Source organism: Leucoraja erinacea, chromosome 18 (genome assembly GCF_028641065.1).
Source record: "Leucoraja erinacea ecotype New England chromosome 18, Leri_hhj_1, whole genome shotgun sequence".
Taxonomy (NCBI): domain Eukaryota; kingdom Metazoa; phylum Chordata; class Chondrichthyes; order Rajiformes; family Rajidae; genus Leucoraja; species Leucoraja erinaceus.
The window spans coordinates 36811197-36835137 of NC_073394.1; the positions used below are offsets into that span (position 1 = coordinate 36811197).

The following is a 23941-nucleotide window of genomic DNA, read 5'->3' on the forward strand; positions in this document are numbered from 1 at the left end:
GCGAGGAACCGGTGATGCATTGGGCAATTTTCACCACCCTCTGCAGTGCTTTCCGGTTGGAGACAGAGCAGTTGCCATACCATACTGTGATACAGTTGGTAAGGATGCTCTCGATGGTGCAGCGGTAGAAGTTCACCAGAATCTGAGGAGACAGATGGACCTTCTTCAGTCTCCTCTGGAAGAAGAGATGCTGGTGAGCCTTCTTGACCAGAGTTGAGGTATTGTGGGTCCAAGAGAGGTCATCAGAGATGTTGACCCCCAGGAACCTGAAGCTGGAAACACGTTCCACCCCCATCCCATTGATGTGGATGGGGGTGTGCGTGCCGCCCCTAGACTTCCTGAAGTCTACAATGAGCTCCTTGGTCTTCTTGGAGTTAAGGGCCAGGTTGTTGTCAGCGCACCATGCTGCTAGGAGCTGGACCTCCTCCCTGTAGGCCGACTCATCGTTGTTGCTGATGAGGCCAATCACCTTTGTATCATCTGCATACTTGATGATGGTGTTAGTACCATGTACAGGTGTGCAGTCGTAGGTGAAGAGGGAGTAAAGGAGGGGGCTCAGCACACAGCCCTGTGGAACGCCGGTGTTCAGGGTGAGGGTTGGTGTGCTTGTCTAACCTCACAGACTGGGGTCTGTTGGTTAGAAAGTCCAGTATCCAGTTGCAGAGGGAGGGGTCGATGCCCAGGTTACCGAGTTTGGTGATCAGTTTAGAGGGTATAATGGTGTTGAATGCTGAGCTGTAATTGATGAACAGCATTCTTACGTAAGTGTCTCTGTTGTAGAGGTGGGAGAGGGCGGAGTGAAGTGCCATTGAGATGGCATCCTCCGTACTCCTGTTTTTGTGGTAGGCAAACTGATAGGGATCCAATGTGGGGGGTAGGCAGCTTTTGAGGTGTGCCAGGACCAGCCTCTCAAAGCACTTGGTGATGATGGGAGTAAGTGCAACTAGGCGGAAGTCGTTGAGGCTTGCTGCAGTGGAGTGTTTTGGCACCAGCACGATGGATGTGGTTTTAAGGCAAGTGGGGACAACTGCTTGGGCAAGTGACAGGTTGAAGATGTCAGTCCAGACGTCTGTCAGCTACGCAGCACAGGCCATGAGCACGCGCCCGGGGATGCCGTCAGGGCCAGCGGCTTTATGTGCATTAGTCCTACTCAGTGCCACGTTCTCGTCGTAGGGGGTGAGTGTGAGGGGTTGGTGATCAGCAGAGAGCACAGCCTTGATGGCTGTCTCTAGATTGTCCCTGTCGAAGCAGCCATAGAAGTGGTTAAGCTCCTCAAGGAAGGAGGCGTCGCTGGATGTGGGGGTGATGTTGGTGGATCTATAGTCCATGATGGCCTGGATGCCTTGCCACATGCGTCGGGGGTCGGAGTTGTTGTTGAAGTGCTCCTCAATCCTGAGCTTATGGCAGTGCTTGGCCTTCTTGATACCCCTCTTCAGGTTAGCCCTGGATGAACTGTAGGCTCGAGCATCGCCTGACCTGAAAGCGGTGTCCCGTGCTTTCAGCAGTAGCCTGACCTCGGTGTTCATCCATGGCTTCTGATTCGGGAATATGGTCATCCGTTTGAGGGAGGTGACACTATTGATGGTGGAGTTTATAAAGTCCAGAACAGAGGATGTGTAGGAATCAATGTCCGTGTGGGAGTCAAAGGTGGCCTGGGCTGCAAACGCCTTCCAGTCAGTGTTTCCAAAACACTGCTGCAGTGTGCAGTCCGCTTCCACTGACCAGACTTTAACTGTCCTCACAGTGGGTTTAACCCGAGTGATGAGTGGGGAGTACATAGGGAGCAGGAACAATAAGAGGTGATCAGACTGACCAAGGTGGGGGAGGGGGACAGCTTTGGAAGCTTCAGCCATGTTAGTGTATACTTTGTCCAGTGTCTTGTCTACTCTAGTGGGGAAGGATACATGTTGGTGGAATTTGGGGAGTACAGTCTTCAGGTTGGAGTGATTGATGTCACCCGCAACAATGAAGGCTGCCTCGGGGTTGTGAGTCTGTTGTTTTATGAGTGTATTATGAGAGGCAGAGATAGGATAGACAGTTGGAAAAATGTTCCTAATTTATTTTTGCTCAAATACTAGAGGATGCAGCTTTAAAGTCAGAAGGAGAAATTTTCAAGTCAATGTATAGGTAAAGATTTTTACACACAGGGTAGTGGCTGCCTGGATCGCTCATTACCATGGTTCCTGGTGATGGACATATTTTTATAATGGTGACCTTTCAAGATGTAAGGGAAAAAGTTTTTAGATGAACACACTCAATATGCAGCCTTGGGACCAAATTAAAGGATATGGACCTCGCCTGTGGGAATCATTGCATAAATGTTAGTTAGTTAGTTTGGAGGGATTTTATGTGGTGGTGGTGGAGTCGGGGTGAAGGGGGGAGTCGGCGACTTAACCTGGCATACCCCTGGCTGCGAGGCGCTGTTCGGCATTGACGGGAAAAAGGCCTGTTCCTGTGCCGTATTGTTTGATGATTTTTATCATCGGCTGATTTGGCAAAGGCACACCCAGTCCTGTCATCTAAGACATGTAAGGTTGAAAAAGTGTGTTGGGATGGAGGTACAGGAGACTGCAAATGCGCAGACGACATCTGGAAAAAATGGCCGGTTTTCGGAGCTTTTCGGTTTCTGGAACACCGGATAAAAGGTTGTGCACCTGTACTGGAATCTGGAGCGATAAACAATCTGCTGGAGGAACTCCGCAGTCCTGTTGCAGGATTTCGACCAGAAACATTGATAATTCCTTTCCCCCCACTTGTCCCACTGTTCCTCTGGCAGATTGTTTGTTATTACGGAGTGTTGCTGACATGTGAGAAATTAATTTTTATCTACGTGCCTTGTAATTTTTGGTGATTTCGAGAATCATCAGGATCATATGCTCCATAACCTCCGATGGTATTTCAATCTCAGTCACCGAGGTTGATGTCAGGATATCCTTCAGTTGGGTGAACCCTCAGGAAGTGTCTGGACCTGATGGTGTACCTGGTCTGCATTGACCAACTGGCTAGAATTATTGCATGCATCTTCACCCTCTCATTACCGAGGTACGAGTTTCCCACTTGTTTTAAAAGGGCATCAATAATACTGGTGCCTAAGAAGAGTAAGATGACATGCCTCAATGACTACCATCGGGAAGAAGGTGTAGGAGTCTGAGAACTGTGACTTCCAGGTTTAGGAACTGCTTCTTTCCAACAACCATCAGGCTATTAAACACTTGGAACACCATCTAAACATAGAACTACAAACTGCCTTGGTTGCACTTGGGACTTTGGGCTTTGTTTCATTTTTGCATAATATTGTCTTTTTAATTCATTGAACTATTTGTTTGTTTGTGATGTTAGTATTGAGTACTGTGTTTATAAACTTGCTGCACTGCTGCTACAAATAGGAACGTCATTGTACTGTTTTGGGACATATGACAATAAAACACACTTGACTCGTGATTCTCTTGATCAAACTTCCTGAGGAATTCATACTTGTTGGAACTGAGAACTAAAATGGTTTATTTTGCATTTTATAGAAATCTTTGCAGAATCCCATTGTTCAGCATTGTTGGAAGAGACCTCTATATTTGGACGATGTCATGAGTTTTTAGATCCTACAGAATTTTATAAGGCAAGTAATTTCTTGTTTCTTTTCTCCAAATTATTCTCTTATTTTGTTAGCCACGAATATATCAGACATTGGTAAGGTTGACAGGTTTCTCATTGAAATTGGCCTTTTTGCTGCGATTCCTTACTGTTCAAATATCCCACTCTATAATCCCCTTCAAAAACGGAAGATAAATGCTCTACCCTTTTGGCAAGAGAAATTGACTGGAATCTCGGTTTTTTTTATCCTTCTTCTGGAAAATAGAGCCTTCCAAAAAATTTTGAATCTATAAGATCCCCTGATCTAGAGAGTAAACCAAGACAGTCTTTCTTCATAAGACAGTCCTGACATGCTGGTACCGTCTTGCACTCCCTCTATGCAATAATGTGTTCAAAACTGTCGGATTACCAGGTGTGGTCTCAACACCCTGTACAACTATAGAACCTCCCTGCTCCTAACTCAAATCCTTTTGCAATGTTCGATATCACTCTAAAATTCAAAAACTGAAGATAAATGCTCTTTTAAAGAGATTGACTGGAATTTTTTATTCTTCTGGAAAATAGATTAAAAAATTGCTATATTGTCCTGATAATGTGTTCATTCGGATTACCGAACACTCCTATAGAAACACTCCGATATGTATTCATATGGTCTCCTGATGGGGTGTGCATTCACATGCTGTGAAAATAAAATGTTATTCTCAAGTGACAGGAGAAACAGTGGGAACCCTTTGGAAGATACAATGTGGAAACAGGCCCTTCAGCCCACCAAGTCCATGCCGACCAAAGATCACACCTACACTTTTTCTAAACTACACATTAGCAGCAATTTACAGAGACGAATTAACCTACAAACTTGCAGGTCCAAATGTGGGAGGAAGCCCGAGCACCCGGATAAAACCCACAAAATCACAGGGAGAATGAGCAAACTCTGTACAGACAGCACCCTGCCGCTGTAAGGCAGGACGTCTACTGCTGCACCACTGTGACACCCTGCAGTCTCCAATCTCTGCGGATAAATCCTGCAATGAGAGTGCAAATAATTGAAGGTGAAAATGAATGTGTGAGAATGGAGCAGACCCCTGGCACATATTCCACAGGCATGCAGCAATATTTTGTTCATTACTGTTCTGTACCTGGAGGTTTCACCTTTCTGAAAATTGTTTCATGCGATATGCACCCTGAAATTCAAGAACCATAGAAAAATAGGTGCAGGAGTAGGCAATTTGACCCTTCATGCCAGCACCGCCATTCAATATGATCATGGCCGATCATCTAAAATCAGTACACCGTTCCTGCATTTTCCCCATATCCCTCGATTCCGTTAGCCCCAAGAGCTAAATCTAACTCTTTCTTGAAAACATCCAGTGAATTGGCCTCCACTGCCTTCCGTGGCAGAACATTCCACAGATTCACAACTCTCTGGATGAAATAGTTTTTCCTCATCTCAGTCCTAAATGGCCTACACTTCTTGAACTGTGACCCCCTGGTTCTGGACACCCCCAACTTTGTGAACACTTTTTCTGCATCCAGCCTGTCAAATCCTTTATGAATTTTATGTTTTGATAAGATCCCCTCTAATCCTTCTAAATTCCAGTGAATACAAGCCCAGTCGACCCATTTTTTCATCATATGTCAGTCCTGGCAACCCCGGGAATTAACCTGGTGAACCTATGATGTACTCCCCCAATAGCAATAATGTCCTTCCTCAAATTACGAGACACACAATTGCACAGGGCCCTGTGCAACTGCAATAGGACCTCCTTGCTCCTAAATACAAATCATCTCGCAAAGAAGGCCAACATGCCAATAGCTTTCTTCGCCAAGGTCTCGTTGCACCTCCCCTTTTCCTAATCTGACATCATTCAATTGATAATCTGCCTTCCTGTTCTTGCCACCAAAGTGGATAACCTCACATTTATCCACATTATACTGCATCTGCCCACTCATCCAACCTATCCAAGTCACCCTGCAGCCTCATAGCATCCTCATCGTAGCTCAAACTGCCACCCAGCTTTGTGTTATCCGCAAACCTGGAGATATCACATTTAATTCCCTCTCCTAAATAGTTAATATATATATTGTAAATAACTGGGGTCCCAGCACCAAGCCTTGCGGCACCCCACTAGTCACTGCCTGCCATTCTGAAAAGGACCCGTTAATTCCTACTCTTTGCTTCCTATCTGCCAACCAGTTCTCTATCCATGTCAATACCCTACCCCCTAATACCATGTGATCTAATTTTGCACAGTAATCTCTTGTGTGGGACCTTGTCAAAGGCTTTTTGAAAGTCCAGATACACCACATTCACTGGCTCTCCCTTATACATTCTACTTGTTACATCCTCAAAAAATCCAAAAGATTGGACAAGCATGATTTCCCCTCTATAAATCCATGCTGACTTTGACCGATCCTGTCACTGCTTTCCAAATGCGCTGTTTTACCATCTTTAACAACTGACTCAAGCATCTTCCCCACTACCGATGTAAGGCTAACTGGTCTATATAATTTCTCTCCGTCCTTTCTTAAAAAGTGGGGCTACCCTCCAGTCCACAGGAACTGATCCAGAGTCGAGTGAACATTGGAAAATGATCACCAATGCTTCCACGATTTCTAGGGCCGCCTCCTTGAGTACTCTGGGATGCAGACCATCAGGCCCAGGGGATTTATCAGCCTTCAGTCCCAACAGTTTACCTAACACCATTTCCTGACTAATCTGGATTTCCTTGAGTTCCTCCCTCCCACTAGATCCGCAGTCCCCTAGTATTTCTGGAAGATTGTTTTGTGTGAAGACAGAACCAAAGTACTCATTTAACTTTTCCGCCATTTCTTTGTTTCCCAATTATAAATTCCCTTGTTTCTGATTGTAAGGGACCTACATCTGTCTTCACTAATTTTTTTCCTTTTTACATATCTAAAGAAGCTTTATGCGTCAGTTTTTATATTCCCCACATGCTTTCTTTCATGCTCCTTTTTCTTCACTTGATTAATCCCTTTGTCCTCATCTGTTGAGTTCTATATTTCTCCCAGTCCTCTAGCTTGCTGCTTCCTCTGGCCAATTTATATGCCTTTTCCTTGGATTTAACACTACCCTTGATTTTCCTCGTAAGTCACGGTTGAGCCGCCTTCCCCGTTTTATTTTTTTGCCAGACAGGGATGAACAATTTTTGGAGTTCATTCATGCCATCTTTAAATCTTTGCCATTGCATCTCCACCGACAACCTTTTAAGTATAATTTGCCAGTCTATCCTAGCCAATTCCCATCTCATAACTTCAAAGTCTCCTTTCTTTAGGTTGAGGACCCTAGTCTTTGAATTAACCTTGTCACTCTCCATCCTAATGCAGAATTCCACCATATTATGGTCACTGTTGCCCAAGGGGCTTTACACAACAAGATCACTAGCTAATCCTTCCTAATTACACAATACCCAGTCTAGCATGTCCTGTCCTCTAGACGGTTCTTCTACATATTGGTTTAAAAACCATCCTGTATACATTCCAGTAAATCCTCCTCCTCAGTGCTGCTACCAATTTTGTTGGCCCAATCTATATGTAGATTAAAGTCACCCATGATAACTGCTGTACCTTTGCTACACGCGTTCCTAATTTCCTGCTTGATGCTATCCCCAACCTCCCTACTGCTGCTTGGTGGTCTGTGTACAACTCCAACAAGCGTTTTCTGCCCTTGGCTATTTTGCAGTTCTACCCATACCGATTGTGCAGCATCCAAGCTAATGTCTCTCCTTGCTATTGCATCAATCTCCTCTTTCACCTGCAATGCCACCCCACCTCATCTTCCTTTCTGTCTATCCTTCCTGAATATTGAATATTTAGCTCCCAGCTTTGGTCACCCAGGAGCAATGTCTTCATAATTCCAACTATATCATATTCCTTAACTACTAACTGCACATTCAATTCACCCGCCTTATTACGAATGCTCTCCCATTAAGGCGCAAAGCTTTCAGGTTTGTTTTTCTTATCTCTCTATCCCTTATTCTACCTTTTGCTTCTGTCCTCCTTTTATGGCCCTCTAGCTTCTTGCATTGGTTCCCATCCCTCTGCCCTGTTAGTTTAAACGTGACCTTTCCTACACTCTCTTTCATGTTAACTGCACACATACGTTTCCAAGTTGTTGACTCCACCCATTGGCCCCTTCCACACCCCACTGCCCATTTTAAGATATTTTTGAGATGTTTTATGGAGGTTAATAATTTTATATAACTCTCCGAATTTCTAAATATATTTGTTATTGTTCTAAAAAACATGTAACTTGTTTATGAGAAGGGAGAACTTAGCAGGTCAAGTGACATTTGTATACTACACAGATGTTGCTTGAACCGCTGAGTTGTTCCAATGTTCTGTTTTTTAATTCTAATGGAGCTAATAATTCAAGTCTTTTTGTTCATTTCTTTTTGCTCAGAACTGTAAATTTGTAACGTGCAACTATGAACAAACAAATGACTTCATGTGTGCAAGCCTTGATTCATACGCCAGTGCTTGTGCGAAAAGAGGCATAATCTTGGCGGGCTGGAGAAATGTTATGGACGGCTGCGGTAAGTAATCGATAATAACTACCACATAACTTGTACACTTCGCTTTATAATCAAGTTCTGAAAGTCCTAACTGGTTCATATCTTCAGAGGCAAACCCCATTCAGTCAGTGGGATTGCTAAGTACATTCAGTTAGTGGGAAAGCTTTAAATGAGTCTGACCTATGTGATGTGGACATATGAACAGGTTGACAGCAACGAGCACATTCAAAAAGCTAAGATCGCCACAAAAAGCTGCAGTAACTCAACGGGTCAGACAGCATCTCTGGAGAAAAGGAACAGGTGACATTTCGGGTTGAGAACCTTCTTCAATAGTCTCGAAACGTGACTATTTATTTTCTCCAGAGATACAGTCTGACCCACTGAGTTACGACAGCTTTTTGTGTCTATCTTTGGTTTGAACTAGCATCTGCAGTTCCTTCCTATACGTTCAAAATGCTGTCTGCCTCAGAACATCAAAGCCGCCCCAAGCCAAAGAGAAGAGTCCAGAGAGAAAGTGCCAAAAAATGCAAACCTTTTGAAGAACTGTGGTTCAGCAGCATCTGTGGAGGCAAAGGATAGTCGATGTTTCGGTTTGAGGCTCGACACCAACACTGAGACCATGGAGGGAAGGTAGCCTGTGTAATGGGGATGAGGGAAGACTTGCTTTCTGAGAGAGGAGAGGTGATGAGTGGAACCAGATGGGGCGTGGGGAGAAATGATGGGAAGATGGAGCTCCGTGGGGAGGGAAGGGGAGGTGTTGAGTCAGGGCAGTTGGTAACACAAGGAAATAAAAAAGGGGGAAAGTTTAGGTAGATGTCCCCAGGTGGGGTGGGGAGGGGGAAGGATAGTGACAGAGGCTGGTAGATGATGGGGGATAACCAGAAATGGGAGGGATGATGGGCAGATAATGCAGGTGGGGTTAGGGATAGAAAAGGTGAACCAAGGGAGAAGAAACACACAAAATGCTGGAGTATCTCAGCGGGTCAGGCCACATCCTAGAGAGAAGGAATAGGTGACGTTTCGTGTCGAGACCTTTCTTCAAACTGAGAGCCACGCGAGAGGGAAATTTCAGGTATGAAAAGGTACAGAACAAATCAGAGCTGGCACTGGTAGCCAAGGAGCCCACAATGGTCCATTGTTGATTGAGGAGGTGGTAACTAGGGGACTTTGCCTGACAGTCTGTGGAGCTCAGAAGATGCACTTCATGGTATTATGTAAATGATGGAGGTTAGCAAGTGATGATGGAGGTTAGCTAGTATGCCTGGGCACAAAGCCAGGGCACGGAGTGGTCATGAAACAGAACAGTCCTGCTGTGGTTTTCTGCTGTAACTGAGGTCTTCCAGAAAGTGAAACCCAAGTTGGGCAGCCCTATCATGAGCATGAGTGGTGTCTGAATATTTGGGGTTGGGTTCTAAACACAGAGTAACATCACATCGAATACAACTCCCTGGAAGAAGATTCATCACACTGTGGGGAACACCCAGGGGAGGGAACAACTATCACACTGTGGTTAATAACTGTGAGGCAAACAAGACCATGAACACAAAGCCTCACTGGGTAGATTAAATGTGGGGAGTAACTAATTGGAATGATCAACCGTCACACTGTGGCAACCTCCAGTCAGGGGGAATAATTATCAGTTTGTGGGCAACGCTAAGAGGGGTGGGGAGGGGGGGGGGGCAGCTCGTGAAAAACAATCATTTATATCTTGGTCATACATGCAGGTTACCACCCACACACTGTGGGCAACAGTGAGGGGTGCGGTGGTCAACAACTGTTGCACCATGCGTGGAGATGGCAGCGTGTGGAAGAGTACATTCTTCCGGGCATTAAGAACGCAAACAATCATTGGCTGCTTTGAGCAAATTCTCAACTGAGGTTGTTCAACCAAGGATACAGCTGGGAAATCCATCTTGGATGGGATGTCAATGATGGTGTCAAGGGTAGTCACAGCTGGCCAGGCCCTTTGCTTTTGGTAGCAGCAACATATGGAATGCAATTCTAGGAATTCAATTCAAGCAAACAGCAATGTTGGGCAAGGCCTGCGGGAAATCATTGCAAAAACCCGCTGAGTTTCTCCAGCATTTTTGTGTACCTTGCAAAAAATTACATGTGGCAAGGGAAATGAGAAAAAACAGAAACCTTAACAAGAGCTTTTAGAATTTGATTGAACAGTTTATATATAAATTGATTATTATTTGTAAAACATTGATCTCTTTCCCCAGGAATATCTTGCTCCTTCAATCAGGTCTTCAGTTATGACTCTAGGGTCTGTCATCGCACCTGCCTGTCACTGTCCAATCCAGAATTTGAGTGCACGTCAATGGATCCTCCAGTGGATGGCTGCAACTGCCCAGATAACACTTACCAGGACACCAGCGGACAATGCGTGGGTGCTGCCGAGTGCCCTTGCTTCCTGGCTAACATACCCGTGGCACATGCCAACCAGCAGATAACTCTTAATGGCGGAACATGGTAGGTCGATCGTACTGTTGGATGGATGTAAAATGTCGTGTTCAACTCAGCTGGACAGGCAGCATCTTTGGATAGAAGGAATGGGTGACGTTTCGGGTTGAGACCCTTCTTCAGACTGAGAGTCAGGGGAGAGGGAAACACAGAGACTCTGAAGAAGGGTCTCGACCCGAAACATCACCCATTCCTTCTATCCAGAGATGCTGCCTGTCCTGCTGAGTTACTCCAGAATTTTGTGTCCATCTTCAGTGTAAACCAGTAACTGCAGTTCCTTCATACACATTATGTACTGTTGGATATATTGGTTGAAAGTCAGTTACATACATTTTCTGGACAGATCAAACTAATGATGGGATAGTTTACAAAGTAAGATAATTTCATGGTTTGTGGGATTTACAAAAGGAAAATCATCAACCATCTGGGAACAGTGGGATTTACCCCAGTAACCAAGGATAGCTGGTTCTACAGACACTGCACAATAAAAAACCTGATGCACAGCTATGGGAGTAATTGCAAGAATTCCTGCAGCAATTCCCAACGTGCATGCTAGTGGGTAAATTTCCTCTTCCAGTTGGTTTCAGGGTAGTAAAGGAAAATAGAAAGAACAAACGGTTGAAATATTATCATTATTACTACAAAGAATGATGTGTACAGAAGCAAACTGTCCCACAGACAGCAAACTAATAACAAACATACAAGATACAAGATACAAGATACATTTAATTGTCATTTGGACCCCTTGAGGTCCAAACGAAATGCCGTTTCTGCAGCCATGCATTACAAACACATAGACCCAAGACACAACAACACAACATAATTTACATTAACATCCATCACATTGCTGTGATGGAAGGCCAAATAAACTTATCTCTCCACTGCACTCTCCCCCCCCCCCCCCGATGTCAGAGTCAAAGTCAAAGCCCCCCGGCTGGCGATGGCGATTGTCCCGCGGCCATTAAAGCCACGCCGGGTGGTGCAAGGTCGCACACCGGGTCTTGGTGTTAGAGCCCCCGGTGTGCGCTCGCAGAGTCCCGCGGCCATTCCAAGCCGCGCGGGGCAGTGATGTCAGGCCCCGCTCCAGGAGCTCTTCAACCCCGCAACTCGGAAGTCGCCGTTGCGAGAGCCCTGAAAAACGGTCTCCCTCCAGGGACCCGCGGGCTCCCGGTGCCACCGTCCACAGACCTGCCGTTGAAGCCTCCGACTCTCCGGTCGGGCCACAGCAGCAGCAGCAGCAGCAGCAGCAGCGCTCCTCCACCGCTCCACCCGCTCCGGACTCGGCCAGCCCCGCGACGGCGACGGTGAGTCGTCGGCACAAGAGTCCCCAGTCTCTTCCTGTTGGAGGCCGCTCCTCGTTGCAGCCCCAACGATAACGAAAACCCGACGAGAAAAGGTCGGGTCTCCCGTGCAGGAAGAGATTTAAAAAGTTTCCCCCCCCCTCCCACCCCACCCCACCCCCCCCCCCCACACCCCAAAACAAAAAATAACAAAAACTACATAAAAACATAGACAGAAAATAATAAAACGCGGCCAGACTGCAGAGGCCGCTGCTGACGAGAGTCGCGCCGCCCACCGCCCACAAACATGTGAAGTGTTATTGACATTGGGCAATTAATTTGACCACCAGGATGAAGTTGGGGAGGCACGGTAGCGCAGCGGTAGAGTTGCTGCCTTACAGCGCCAAAGTCCTAGGTTCAATCCTGACCATGGGTTCTGTCTATAGGTTTTCATGTTTTATCGTGACTTGCGTGGGATTTCCCCAGAAGCTACGATTTCCTCCCACATGCCAAAGACCTACAGGTTTGCAAGTTAATTGCCTTGCTAAAATTGTAAAATGTCCCTAGTGGGTGTAGGATAGTGTTAATGTGTGAGGATCACAGGTCGGCGCAGACTCGGTGGGCCGAAGGGCATGTTGTTGCACTGTATCTCTAAACTAAACTAAACTCCCCTGTATAATTTTGAAAGATGCTCTGATCATTGATGCCAGTAATTTACATGTATTCAATCATGGGATGCCAGTGTTTCTCGCAAAGCTAATGTTTATTGAAGCATCCAAATTGACCTTGGTAACATGATAGAGTACCACTTACTGGAACTGCTGGCAACTTTGTGGTTACAATGCTGTAACAGAGCCAGGCATAGCAATCAGATTTTGGGGCATTTCAATAATAGTAATGTATCTTCAAGTCAGGAAGCGTGACATGTACGATCATTTGGAAGTGTTGGTGCTCCATTATAGCTGCTGCCCACCCATTTTGGTGCTAGTAGTTAGAGGTTTGTGATCTGCTTCAAAGATATGTTGGTGGGTTGAAATTGGTGTACACAAGATGTGTGGGTGGTGGACAGGGTAATTGATGAAGCTGAGGCATGTGCACTCATTCTGGGCTGCTTTGTTTTAACGTCATCAGTCTTCTATAGTGGAAGACTTCAGCAGTCTTCTATTCCTGGAAGTTTTCCAGACAAGTGTACCAAGTATACGACTTTCTCACAGTGCAGGCCCTTCGACCCATACCAGCCAACATGTCGCTGCTACACTAGTCCACCTGCCTGTGTTTTGCCCATATCCCTCCAAACCTGCCCTATCCATGTATCTGTCTAACTGTTTCTTCATCGTTGTGATAGTCCCTGCCTCAACTACCTTCTCTGGCAGCATGTTCCATACTCCCAACAACTTTTGCGTCAAAAAGGCACCCCTCAATTTTCCTATTAAATCATTTCCCCTTTACCTTAAACCTATGTCCTTGGTCCTCAATTCCCCTACTCTGGGCAAGAGGCTCTGTGCATCTACCCGATCTATTCCACTCATGATTTTAACCCTCTATAAGACCCTTCATTCTCCTGCACTCCAAGGATTAGAGTCCCAGCTTACTGAACCTCTCCCTATCGCTCAGACCCTCTAGTCCTGCCAACTTCCTTGTAAATCTTCCCTGTCCCCTTTCCAGCCAGACAGCACCTTTTCTATAACATGGTGCCCAGAACTGAACACAATAATAACTGCTATAGTTATCGCTCTTATAACTGTTTATCATAGTAAACTGGTATTTTATTCGACAGTGTATGTCAGAACGGAAATCTGAAGTGCATTGGTCAGGACCCTCAAGGTAGGAACATTTTGATGAATTCTTTTCAAGTTTTCAAAATATTTAAATGCATAATATGCTTGTATATATTATGAATCGGAAAGATAGGTATGTAATTAATTGTGCTCAGATGAAGTTAGATTTATCCACAACAAAGAGTTGATGCTGGGAGGGGATAGGAGGGACAAATGGCATAGGGAAGATAAGCAAATAGAGAACAGAACAAAATGCAAACTGAGCTAACACTGAAAGTGTCGGGAACAAGGAGAGGATGCATTTTTTTGAAAGTCTGCAGACATTTCTTTTTGGATACAAAAATTTGGAATAGATATTCCTTAGCTTTAACTTAGCTTATTTTCTTCCCAGTTTACCAGCTGTCTGAATTTCCACACCAATATATATCTGTATTTAATCCCCTTTAAAGGATCCTATTATTGTTTTATTTATTAACATAGAAACATAAACATAGAAAATAGGTCCTTTCGGCCATTCGGCTCTTCGAGCCTGCACCGCCATTCAATATGATAATGGCTAATCATCCAACTCAGTATCCTGTACCTGCCTTCTCTCCATACCCCCTGATCCACAAGGGCCACATCTAACTCCCTCTTAAATATAGCCAATGAACTGGCCTCAACTACCTTCTGTGGCAGTGAATTCCAGAGATTTACCACTCTGTGTGAAAAAATGTTTTCCTCATCTCGGTCCTAAAAGATTTAGATCCTTAAACTGTGACCCCTTGTTCTGCATTTCCCCAACATCGGGAACAATCTTCCTGCATCTAGCCTGTCCAACCCCTTAAGAATGTTGTAAATTTCTATAAAATCCCCCCTCAATCTTCTAAATTCTAGTGAGTACAAGCCGAGTCTATCCAGTCTTAAACATTATTAAAATTAACAGATCTTCTATTTTGAAAACAATTATCCATCTGCACCATCATTGCTTCATCTTCTCAATAGCTGACTTAACTGATTTAAAGAATTATTTAGGGAAAGTTATTTTTAAGTATTAGGAGTATACCCAAAGGATGGGGGAGGATGTTTCCACTAGTGGGAGTGTTTATGACCAGAGTCTATAACTTCAGAATAAAAGGATGTACCTTTAGAAAGGAGATGAGGAGGAATTTCTTTATTCAGGGATGGTGAATCTGTGACACTCATCGCCACAGAAGGCTGTGGAGGCCGAGCCAGAAGATATATTTAAGGGGGAGATTGTTAGATTCTTGATTAGTATGGGCGTCAGGGGTTATGAGGAGAAGGCAGTAGAATGGGGTTAAAGGGAAAGATAGATCAGCCATGATTGGATGACGGAGTAGACTTGATGGGCCAAATGGCCTTATTCTGCTCCTATAACTTCTGAACATGAAAATGAATAAGTATTGACCAGCCCAATTTATTTTCTTTCCTCACCCAAAACCCCATCTGTTTTCTAGTCTCATAACATTTGAAACACATTTAAAAAAATAAACAATAAGACTTATATCCGTGAATATCTTAGCCAATTTCATAACTAACTCATTTCTCAATCTTAGTAACTGGGAATGGCTGTAACCTTATGGAAATACAGAAAACCAGAATAGTTATAACTATTGTAACAATATATGCATTACACTGTCAGTTTTCACATGTGCTTGTTTTTCTGACAAACTATTATTTTTATAGTTAAGTGCATAAAGTGCTGGAATAAGTCAATGGGTCATGCAGCATCTCTGAAGAAAGGTTGCGATCCCAAACGCCACCTATCCATGATTCTGCCTGACCTGCTGAGTTGCTCCAACGCTTTGTGTCCTTTTGTGTAAACCAGCAACTACAGTTTCTTGTTTCTATTGATTGATACTTTATTGCCACATGTAGTTGGTACAGTGAAATTCTTTGTTTTGCAAACAATACACAAGTATGCAAAAAGTATAGGACGGACAAAGTTACAAAAGTATTCAATGTCGTCTCAATGGTACCTCTTCCTACTCCCCCCCCCCCCCCCCCCCCCCCACCCATTGAGTCCCACTTTGTTCTCAGCACCTCACAACCGCCGACTCCCTCATTATTCTCAGCACCCCCAGGTCGGTTCCCTCCTTGTTCTGGTCTAGCGCCTCCTCAACTGACTGCCAGCACACAGCGGGCGAGGACTTACCGACGTCCCACCAATCTCTCTGACGTCCCTCCTCGCTCTCCAACATCGCTCCTCACTCTCCGATGGCGTTCCTCACTCGGCTGCCGGTCTCGTCCTTGTCCCTTGGGCTTGATCGGTTCTGTGCCAGCCGCCGGGTCCACACCAGCACAGATGCCCAGCGCTTGCCCAGAGCTCCCTTCAGTGTTTTTATAGTTTTATATATGCTTATTGTTTTTTTTTTAAATCATTTTAACAGCTGATTTGACCTGTATTCTTGTACACTAACCTAGCATAGTGGTTTGTAGGGAAAAGCAGTTATCAATCTTTGAAATCCCTCTGTTGAATAAGAAAGTCCTAATTGCGTCAGGATTGTCTGAGAATAGCCCCATGGGTTCATCATTCTCTGAGTGAAGGGTTCATTATTCTTAGTCCCATACTCTTTAACCTGAAGAAATATTCCCCTTGCATTTCTGGTTCCCACCGCCCAGACATTCTAGTTTAAACCCTCCTGAGTAGCACCAGCAAACCTCCCTGCAAGGATGTTGGTGGCCCTCCAGTTCACCTGCGACCGGTCCCTCCTGTATTGGTCACACCTGCCCCAGAAGAGATCCCAATGGTCCAGAAATCTCAATCCCTGTCCCCTGCCCCAACTCCTCAGCCACACTGTGATTATCACTCTCAAGGTCTTGCATTTTAACCCTTTGCCTAACTCCTTATATTCACTCCAAAGTGACTTGTCTCTTTTCCTATCATTGTAATTTGTGCCGATGTGTACAATGACTTTTGGCTGCTCATCATCTCCCTTTGAGAATGTTTCTATATCACTGACCCTGACACCAGGAAGGCAGCAGACCATCTTGGAGTCCCGTTTACTACCAAAGATTCCCCCATTTGTCTCCTCAACTAACGATTTGCTAAAGGCTATTACGCAGGCACAGTAAATAACTGGGAAAGTAGAAAGAAGATTAATTTTATTGCAGGGTTGGAAACAAAAATATGGAGTTCAATTATATAGAACATTGTTGAGGCTACATCTTAAGTACTGTGTGCAGCGTCTTTGAATATTCTTAAGTTAGATTGATTCTTGACAAGCAAGGGGGTAAAAGGCTGTACAAAATGTTGTATATATATGGAAGATAGACACAAAAAGCTGGAGTAACTCAGGTCAGGCAGCACCTCTGGAGAAAAGGAATAGGTGACGTTTCCAATCGAGATCCTTCTTCAGACCATATATGGAGTTGGGATTACAGAGAAATGAGCCATAAACATATTTAATGGTTGGCAGGTTGAAGGGGCAAAGTAATTCACTCATGATCCTGATGCAAGTTTGTATGTAAAACCTGCCTTGTATTCCCACATGCAATGTGACAGGATTTTAACCAAGGTGAAACATATAAAATTGCATCTAATGTTCCTCTCAATATATTAAGAGTAAATAAATACCATTTATTTTGAGAGGACTAGAATACAAAAACAGGGATGTCATGCTGAAATGTTACAAGCAGCTGGCTGGACCACATTTGGAGTATTTTGAGCAATTTCGGGCCCATATCTGAGGAAGGATGTGTTGGTGCTGTAGAGTGTTCAGAGGAGGTTTACGAGAATGTTCCCAGTCATGAGTGGGTTAATATATGATGAAGATTTGATGGCGCCTGTGCCTGTACTTGCTGGAGTTTAGAAGGATGAGCGGGCATCTCATTGAAACATCGAACAGTGAAAGGCTTGGATAGAGTGGATGTTGATAAAATGTTTCCACAAGTGGGAGAGTCTACGACCAGAGTAAGTATGCTACAATACTTACCTTCAGTCTGCCACTGGCCGTGTGCGCGATTTTGGCGCGTTTGAGGGGTGGGCGGGGTTAAAACGCGTTTTTTTTTTACGACCTGGTCCTGGATTATATTTTGTTGGAGTGCAAGATGTTGCTAAAGAATCGTTCCGACAGCCGTTCTGTGTGTTTTTAAAAAAAAATTGCCCAACAAGTTAATCGCTGGAGTGATTTTAAAATCAGCTTCTGAAGCCGTCAATGCCGACAACAGGGCCAGATTTTATGTAGGGGACAGGTAAAAGAAAGTAGTTCATTTTTATGTATAAAAGTGTTTCTTGAGATGCATTTAATTCACATTTTAAGTTGCGAAACGGTGATTTAGTCCCCGAACGATCCGGCAGTGTTTTTGCTGCGATATGGGGGACTAAATCACCGCAACCTCAACGTTCCAAATGGTCCCGTTCCAGAAAAACCCACTCGCAAACTGATTTAAATGGTAATTAATTTACAGGTATTAAACATTAAATTCCTTCCATTTGGCCTATAAACCCATGACAATGAGATTTAAAAATTATGCTACATTCTGAATTCTTGTGTGAATGTTATTTGGCTATTTAAAAATGTTAATCTATTCTTAAGAAATGGATAGATGTTTAGATCTAGTAATTAAATTTTGTAATGAGCTGCAATTAGGTAACTAACTAACTATATGCTTTAATTTCAAGTCATCTAAGTAAGATTGTTTCATATTTGTTTCAGGATGCTTCAATCTACAATAACTGAAAATTTATTTCAGTTCTCTTAAATTTAAAGAAAGTTATGGGCTTTTAAATGTTCTCGATCACAGCTTTTGTGTTAAGTCAATGAAAAAGCAATAGGGAACAAGATGCCAATTTCCGAGTATGAAAATGCTCATAACTGTTTTAATACTGAAGATATGAAAGTGAATTAGGTGTCAAATTAAACTTATTTGTACGCTTTATCTGATGGGATAAATTAAAGACTTGATTTTTTAAATCACAAAATTTTGTAACATTGCTAACCAGAGGTCATAGCCTCAGAATAAAAGGACATTCCTTTAGGATAGAGATGAGGAGGAATCTATTTCATCAGAGGGTGGTGAATCTGTGGAGTTCATTGCCACTGAAGCGTTTGGACGGCGTTGAAGGATATTTTTAAGGCAGAGAGATAGATTCTTGATTAGTATGGGTGTCAGGGGTTATGGGGAGAAGGCAGTAGAAGGGTTGAGGGCAAGAGATAGATCAGCCACGATTGAAAGGCGGAGTAAACTTGATGGACCAAATGGCATAATTTTGCTCCTTTCACTTATGAACATGAATAAGGATTGGAAATTTTAAGCACTACAGCAGAATATTTTTCAAATTGATTTGTCTGTCATTCCAGAACGCTGTTACCCTCCCAAGATTTATTTCAATTGTGAGAATGCGCAAGTTGGTGAATATGGAGCTGCCTGTGCACCGACATGTCAGATGCTTGCAGCAGAAAGTCAGTGTGTAAGTACGAGACACACTTAAAGTTTCTGATCAAGCCACCAAGCAGATCTTTTACTTGTAATGAACAAATTAAGAGTACAGTAAACCACTGTTTTAACAGACCTCTTGATAATAGATTTTGATTGTCCCACCCCAGCATGCACCACCTCTCTGGCTATCTGCATCACCTCCCTAGTGACTTACAGCGCCAGCTCGGACCCGCCCCCCCCCAGCTTGCACCACCTCATCGACCACTCACAACGCCGGCTGCCCACCCCTCACCCAGCTCACGCTACTTCCAGGCTGCAGCCACTGTAGCTACTGCCGACCCATACGGCTTCCTCAACCGTGTCCAGGCCACACATGCCACCGCTGACCCTTACCTGCCCGCGGGTCACGACCATTGATTCTGCTGATCCTCGCCTCTCCCTTGGCACCAGCCGGTCACGGGCATCAAATCAGCTGAATTCTAGGCCCAGTTCTGGACCTAGAGTCTGAAAAAGGTGTCTCATACGAAATGTCACCTATCCATGTTCTCCAGAGAAGCCGCCTGTCCCGCTGAGTTACTCCAGGACTTTGTGTCCTTAACTATTAACTACCAAGTGCAGTTGTTTATTTCGACTACTTATACCATGATAATACCTTACTCGGTTATGGTGGGAAATCGGCAATGAAGGACACCATGGCCCCCCACCTCCCTCCCCTATAGTTCATTATAGCGAGGGTTTACTGTACTTAGATTTCAAAAATTGCTTTTTCAATCTTCCCAGCTCACAACAAAATGTGTGCCTGGCTGTATCTGTCCAGATGGATTGGTGCTGGATGAAGAGAAAGGATGCGTTCATCCTGATGATTGTTCTTGTGAATACGGAGGACATTCATATTCACAGGGTGAAGTCATTGTGAGGAACTGCATGACATGGTAAGAAATGTTGTATTGTTTTCCCTAATTACTCATGGTTTTAAAAAGTGGGGCATTGTGGAAGGAAGAGTTCTATTTACATGCAGCATTGTCCACTTAATGAAATCTGGGAGTGATGAGCATTTCATCTGGCTTGTGCAATACTGGTCAAACACTGCTCTCCTGAACAACAAAAATCAGGAAATGGGAATTTTTTTTTTTCCTTTAAGTTAAACCATGGTGTACTCTTTGGAACGTGAGTTTACATTCAGGTGAACTAACAATGTTGAAATATTTGCAAAAAGCTTTGCAACAGCTTTGTAAGCTTGGGAGACAGCATACGATTACAGTCATGAAACTGTACAGCATTGACAACATCTTTCCTATAACATGGTACCCAGAACTAAACAATATGTCAAATGTGGCCTCACTAATGTCTTATACAACTGCAACATGACCTCCCAACTTCTATCCTCAAAACCCTGACTGATGAAGGCCAATGTGCCAAAAGCCTTTTTGACCACTGTATCTAACTGTGATGCCACTTTGAAGGAACTGTTTATCTGCACTCCAAGATCCCTCTGTTCTACAACACTCCCCAGAGCACTACCATTCACTGTGTATGTCTTGATATGTTAGTGTTTTCAAAATGCAGCATTTCTCTGTGTTATATTCGATCAACCATTCCTCAGCCAACCTGCTTAACCGATCAAGATCCATCTCCAGTTTTTGACAACTAACTACAATACCACCCACTTTTGCCTCATCTGCAAATTTGCTAATCATGCCAAGTATTTTCTCATCCAAATCATTGATCTAGATGACAAAAAGCTATGGGCCCAGCACCGAACCTTGAGCCACATCTCTAGTCATAGGCCTCCAGTCCGAGAAGCAACCTACTACCCTCTACTTCCTTCCATGAAGCTAATTTTCTATTAATTCAGCTACCTCTCCTTAGATTCTATGGGATATAACCTTCGAGAGCAGACTACCATGCGGAACCCTGTCGAACGCCTTGCTGAAATCCATATCTATATTACTGAAAGTAAGATCTTGACCGCTTTTGACTCACTACGATGTGATTTCCGAGAGACCACCGCCATTTACGGCCGTCATTTTTGGCTACCTCGCTCAGAGCCCCCCTCCGCTGGACTGGACCAGAGGATTTTTCCCATAGATGGAAAATCAGAGAGATATCAACGTTTAAAAAATATTTGCCATTCTCTCTGCTGCTCCTGCTGGGGACTATAAAAGAGTGGTGTGCCTCACTCAGTCTCTGCAAGATGGAGGAAGCGAGAGGCTCACGTCTCTCTGAGCTCTGAATAACACTGAACACATGTCTACTCAACTGTGAGTGCCCTTAATGTGGTTTGAAAATGAAAATATGGTTGGTTTGAAGTAAAAAGGCAAATGGTTGTTTGGGGGGGGTTGGGTTGAAGTAAACAGGCCCTGCAAATGGTTGTTTGGGGGGTTTGGGTTGAAGTAAAAAGACATTGTAAATGGTTGTTTGGGGGGGTTTAGGTTGAAGTAAAAAGGCACTGCAAATGGTTGTTTAGGGGGTTTGGGTTGAAGCAAAAAGGCACTACAAATGGTTGTTTGGGGGGTTTGGGGAAGTAAAAAGGCACTGCAAATGTTTGTTTGGGGGGTTTGGGTTGTGGATGTGGTGTTTTGTGTGGTTTTATGATGGTTTAACCCTGCTTGAAATGGTACGAAACATGCATTTGAATGTGGTGTCATTGCACCCTGCATGAAATGGTATGAAACTGCATTTGAATTTGGTGGCCTTGCACCCTCCTTGAAATGGTATGAAACTGCACTTGAATTTGGTGGCCTTGCACCCTGCTTGACGTGGTTAGAAACTGCACTTGAATTTGGTGGCTTTGCACCCTGTTTGAAGTGGTAGGAACCTGAACTCGAATTTGGTGGCCTTGCACCCTGCTTGAAGTGGTATGAAACTGTACTTGAATTTTGTGACCTTGCACCCTGCTTGAAGAGGTAAGAAACTGCACTTGAATTTGGTGGCCTTGCACCCTCCTTGAAATGGTAGGAAAATGGATTTGAATTTGGTGGCCTTGCACACTGCTTGAAATGGAATTTCAAGGAATAGCCGTGTCAACTACCAGCCCACATGCCATGAATGAGCTGCCAGCACATCATGCTTGAGGGACTGAACTACCATCCCAAGAATCCATTTGGCCCACAATGTCCAGACTAGCCATCTGGAGACCAGTAGTCCCTGCAGCGAACAACACCCATACCAGCACTACAGGAAGCCCCCCCCCACTGGCCACCAATATTGGAATTGGTTGGAGAGGTGGAATATTGCATCAGGGGACCAGCCCTCCCGTGTGAACATGGGACCCTACGAGTCCAACTTAGTCTAGTATACATCTACAGCTCTGCCTTCATCAACCTTTTTGAGCACATCTTCAAAAAATTCAATCAGATTCATGAGATGCGTCCTCCGACGTACAAAACCATGCTGACTATCCTTAACCAGCCATGCCCATCTAAATGCATGTATATCCTATCCCTCAGAATACTCTCTAGTAACTTTCTGGTCACAGATGTTAAGCTCATTGGCCTGTAGTTCTCACCCTTTTCCCCGCAGTCCTTGAATAGAGGCACATTTGCCACCCTCCAGTCTTCCTGCACCCCGCCTGAATTTAATGACGACTCGTAAATCCCAACCAGAGCTTCTGCAATTTGCTCTTTAGGTGCCCCCAGTGTCCATGGATATTTCAGTAGTGTGGCAGACAAAAGTGCTGGAGAAACTCAGCGGGTGCGGCAGCATCTATGGAGCAAAGGAAATAGGCAACGTTTTGGGCCAAAACCCTTCTTCAGACAGGCTACTGGAACTGTACACAATATTCCTATTATATTGTTCAAATGCGACACGATATCCCAATTCTTGTAGTCAATGCCACAGCCTATGACGGCAAGCATACTGGACCTTCTTCACTACTTTATCCAGTGATCTATCTCCCCAAGATCCCTCTGTACTTCAAGATCCCCGTCATTAACTCTGTGTGCTACAAAAATGTAACCCCCCAAAATGCATTACCTCATCTGACTGGATTAAATTCCATCTGCCTCCACTCTGCGCAACTTTCTAGCTGATCTGCGTCCCACTGTATTTTAAATAACCTTCTTCACTATCTATGACTCCACCAATTTTCATGTCATCTATAAACACTATCAGATCACACGCTGTCTCATCCAAGAACCACGTCGTCGAGAGCAAAGAGGGACCGGCGTTGGAGTGGAGCGCCAAGAAAACATAAGGGATCCCGGCGTGGGGGATCTGCCAGGATAACAAAGGGGCACCCGCTGTGGGGAGGCCAACGGCAACAAAGGGCGACCATCGGGGACTAAATGGAACACTTTGTTACTTTATCGGCCCCCTAGATGTGGTGACTCTTTGCTTATTTGTGTATGCAAAACAAAGAGTTTCATTGTGACATGTCACATGTGATAATAACGTTTCATTCATTCATACATTCATTCAATCATTGAAGACATTTATATATATATATCAACAAAAGTCCCGATCCCTTTGGTAGGCAGAAATATATTGCCAGTCCATCATCATTGCTGGGTCTAAATGTTAGAACTTCCTTCCCAATGCCACTGGAGGAGTACCTTATCTGAAGGACTACGGCAGTTCGGGAATGTGGTTCACTATCACTTTCTCAACAGCAGTTAGGGATTGAGAATAATTCTAACCTTGTCAATGGTGCCCAGATCTTGAAAAATTATTATTTTTTAAAAAGATACCAAGCTGAAAGTAAGTTGGAAGGAAGTGCAGATGGTGGTTTACATCGAATACAGACACAAAATGCTGGAATATCTCAGTGAGGCAGGCAGCATCTCTGGAGAGAAGGAATGGGTGACGTTTTGGGTCGAGACCCTTCTTCAGACCCAAAACATCACCCATTCCTCCTCTCTAGAGATGCTGCCTGCCCCGCTGAGTTACTCCAGCATTTTGTGACTACCTTCAAGCT

At 44.3% G+C, this 23941-nt stretch overlaps 1 protein-coding gene across 1 annotated transcript in view; it reads left to right on the forward strand.

Moving 5' to 3' along the window:
* Window positions 1–23941, forward strand: part of LOC129705978 (mucin-6-like) — a 43569-nt gene that overhangs the window by 8798 nt on the left and 10830 nt on the right. Inside the window, exons 4-9 of the mRNA XM_055649952.1 lie at window positions 3519–3684; window positions 8065–8141; window positions 10346–10595; window positions 13644–13690; window positions 18948–19057; window positions 19756–19958. Coding sequence (XP_055505927.1) covers window positions 3519–3684; window positions 8065–8141; window positions 10346–10595; window positions 13644–13690; window positions 18948–19057; window positions 19756–19958 — 853 coding nt within the window. The remainder of the gene's footprint in view (window positions 1–3518; window positions 3685–8064; window positions 8142–10345; window positions 10596–13643; window positions 13691–18947; window positions 19058–19755; window positions 19959–23941) is intronic.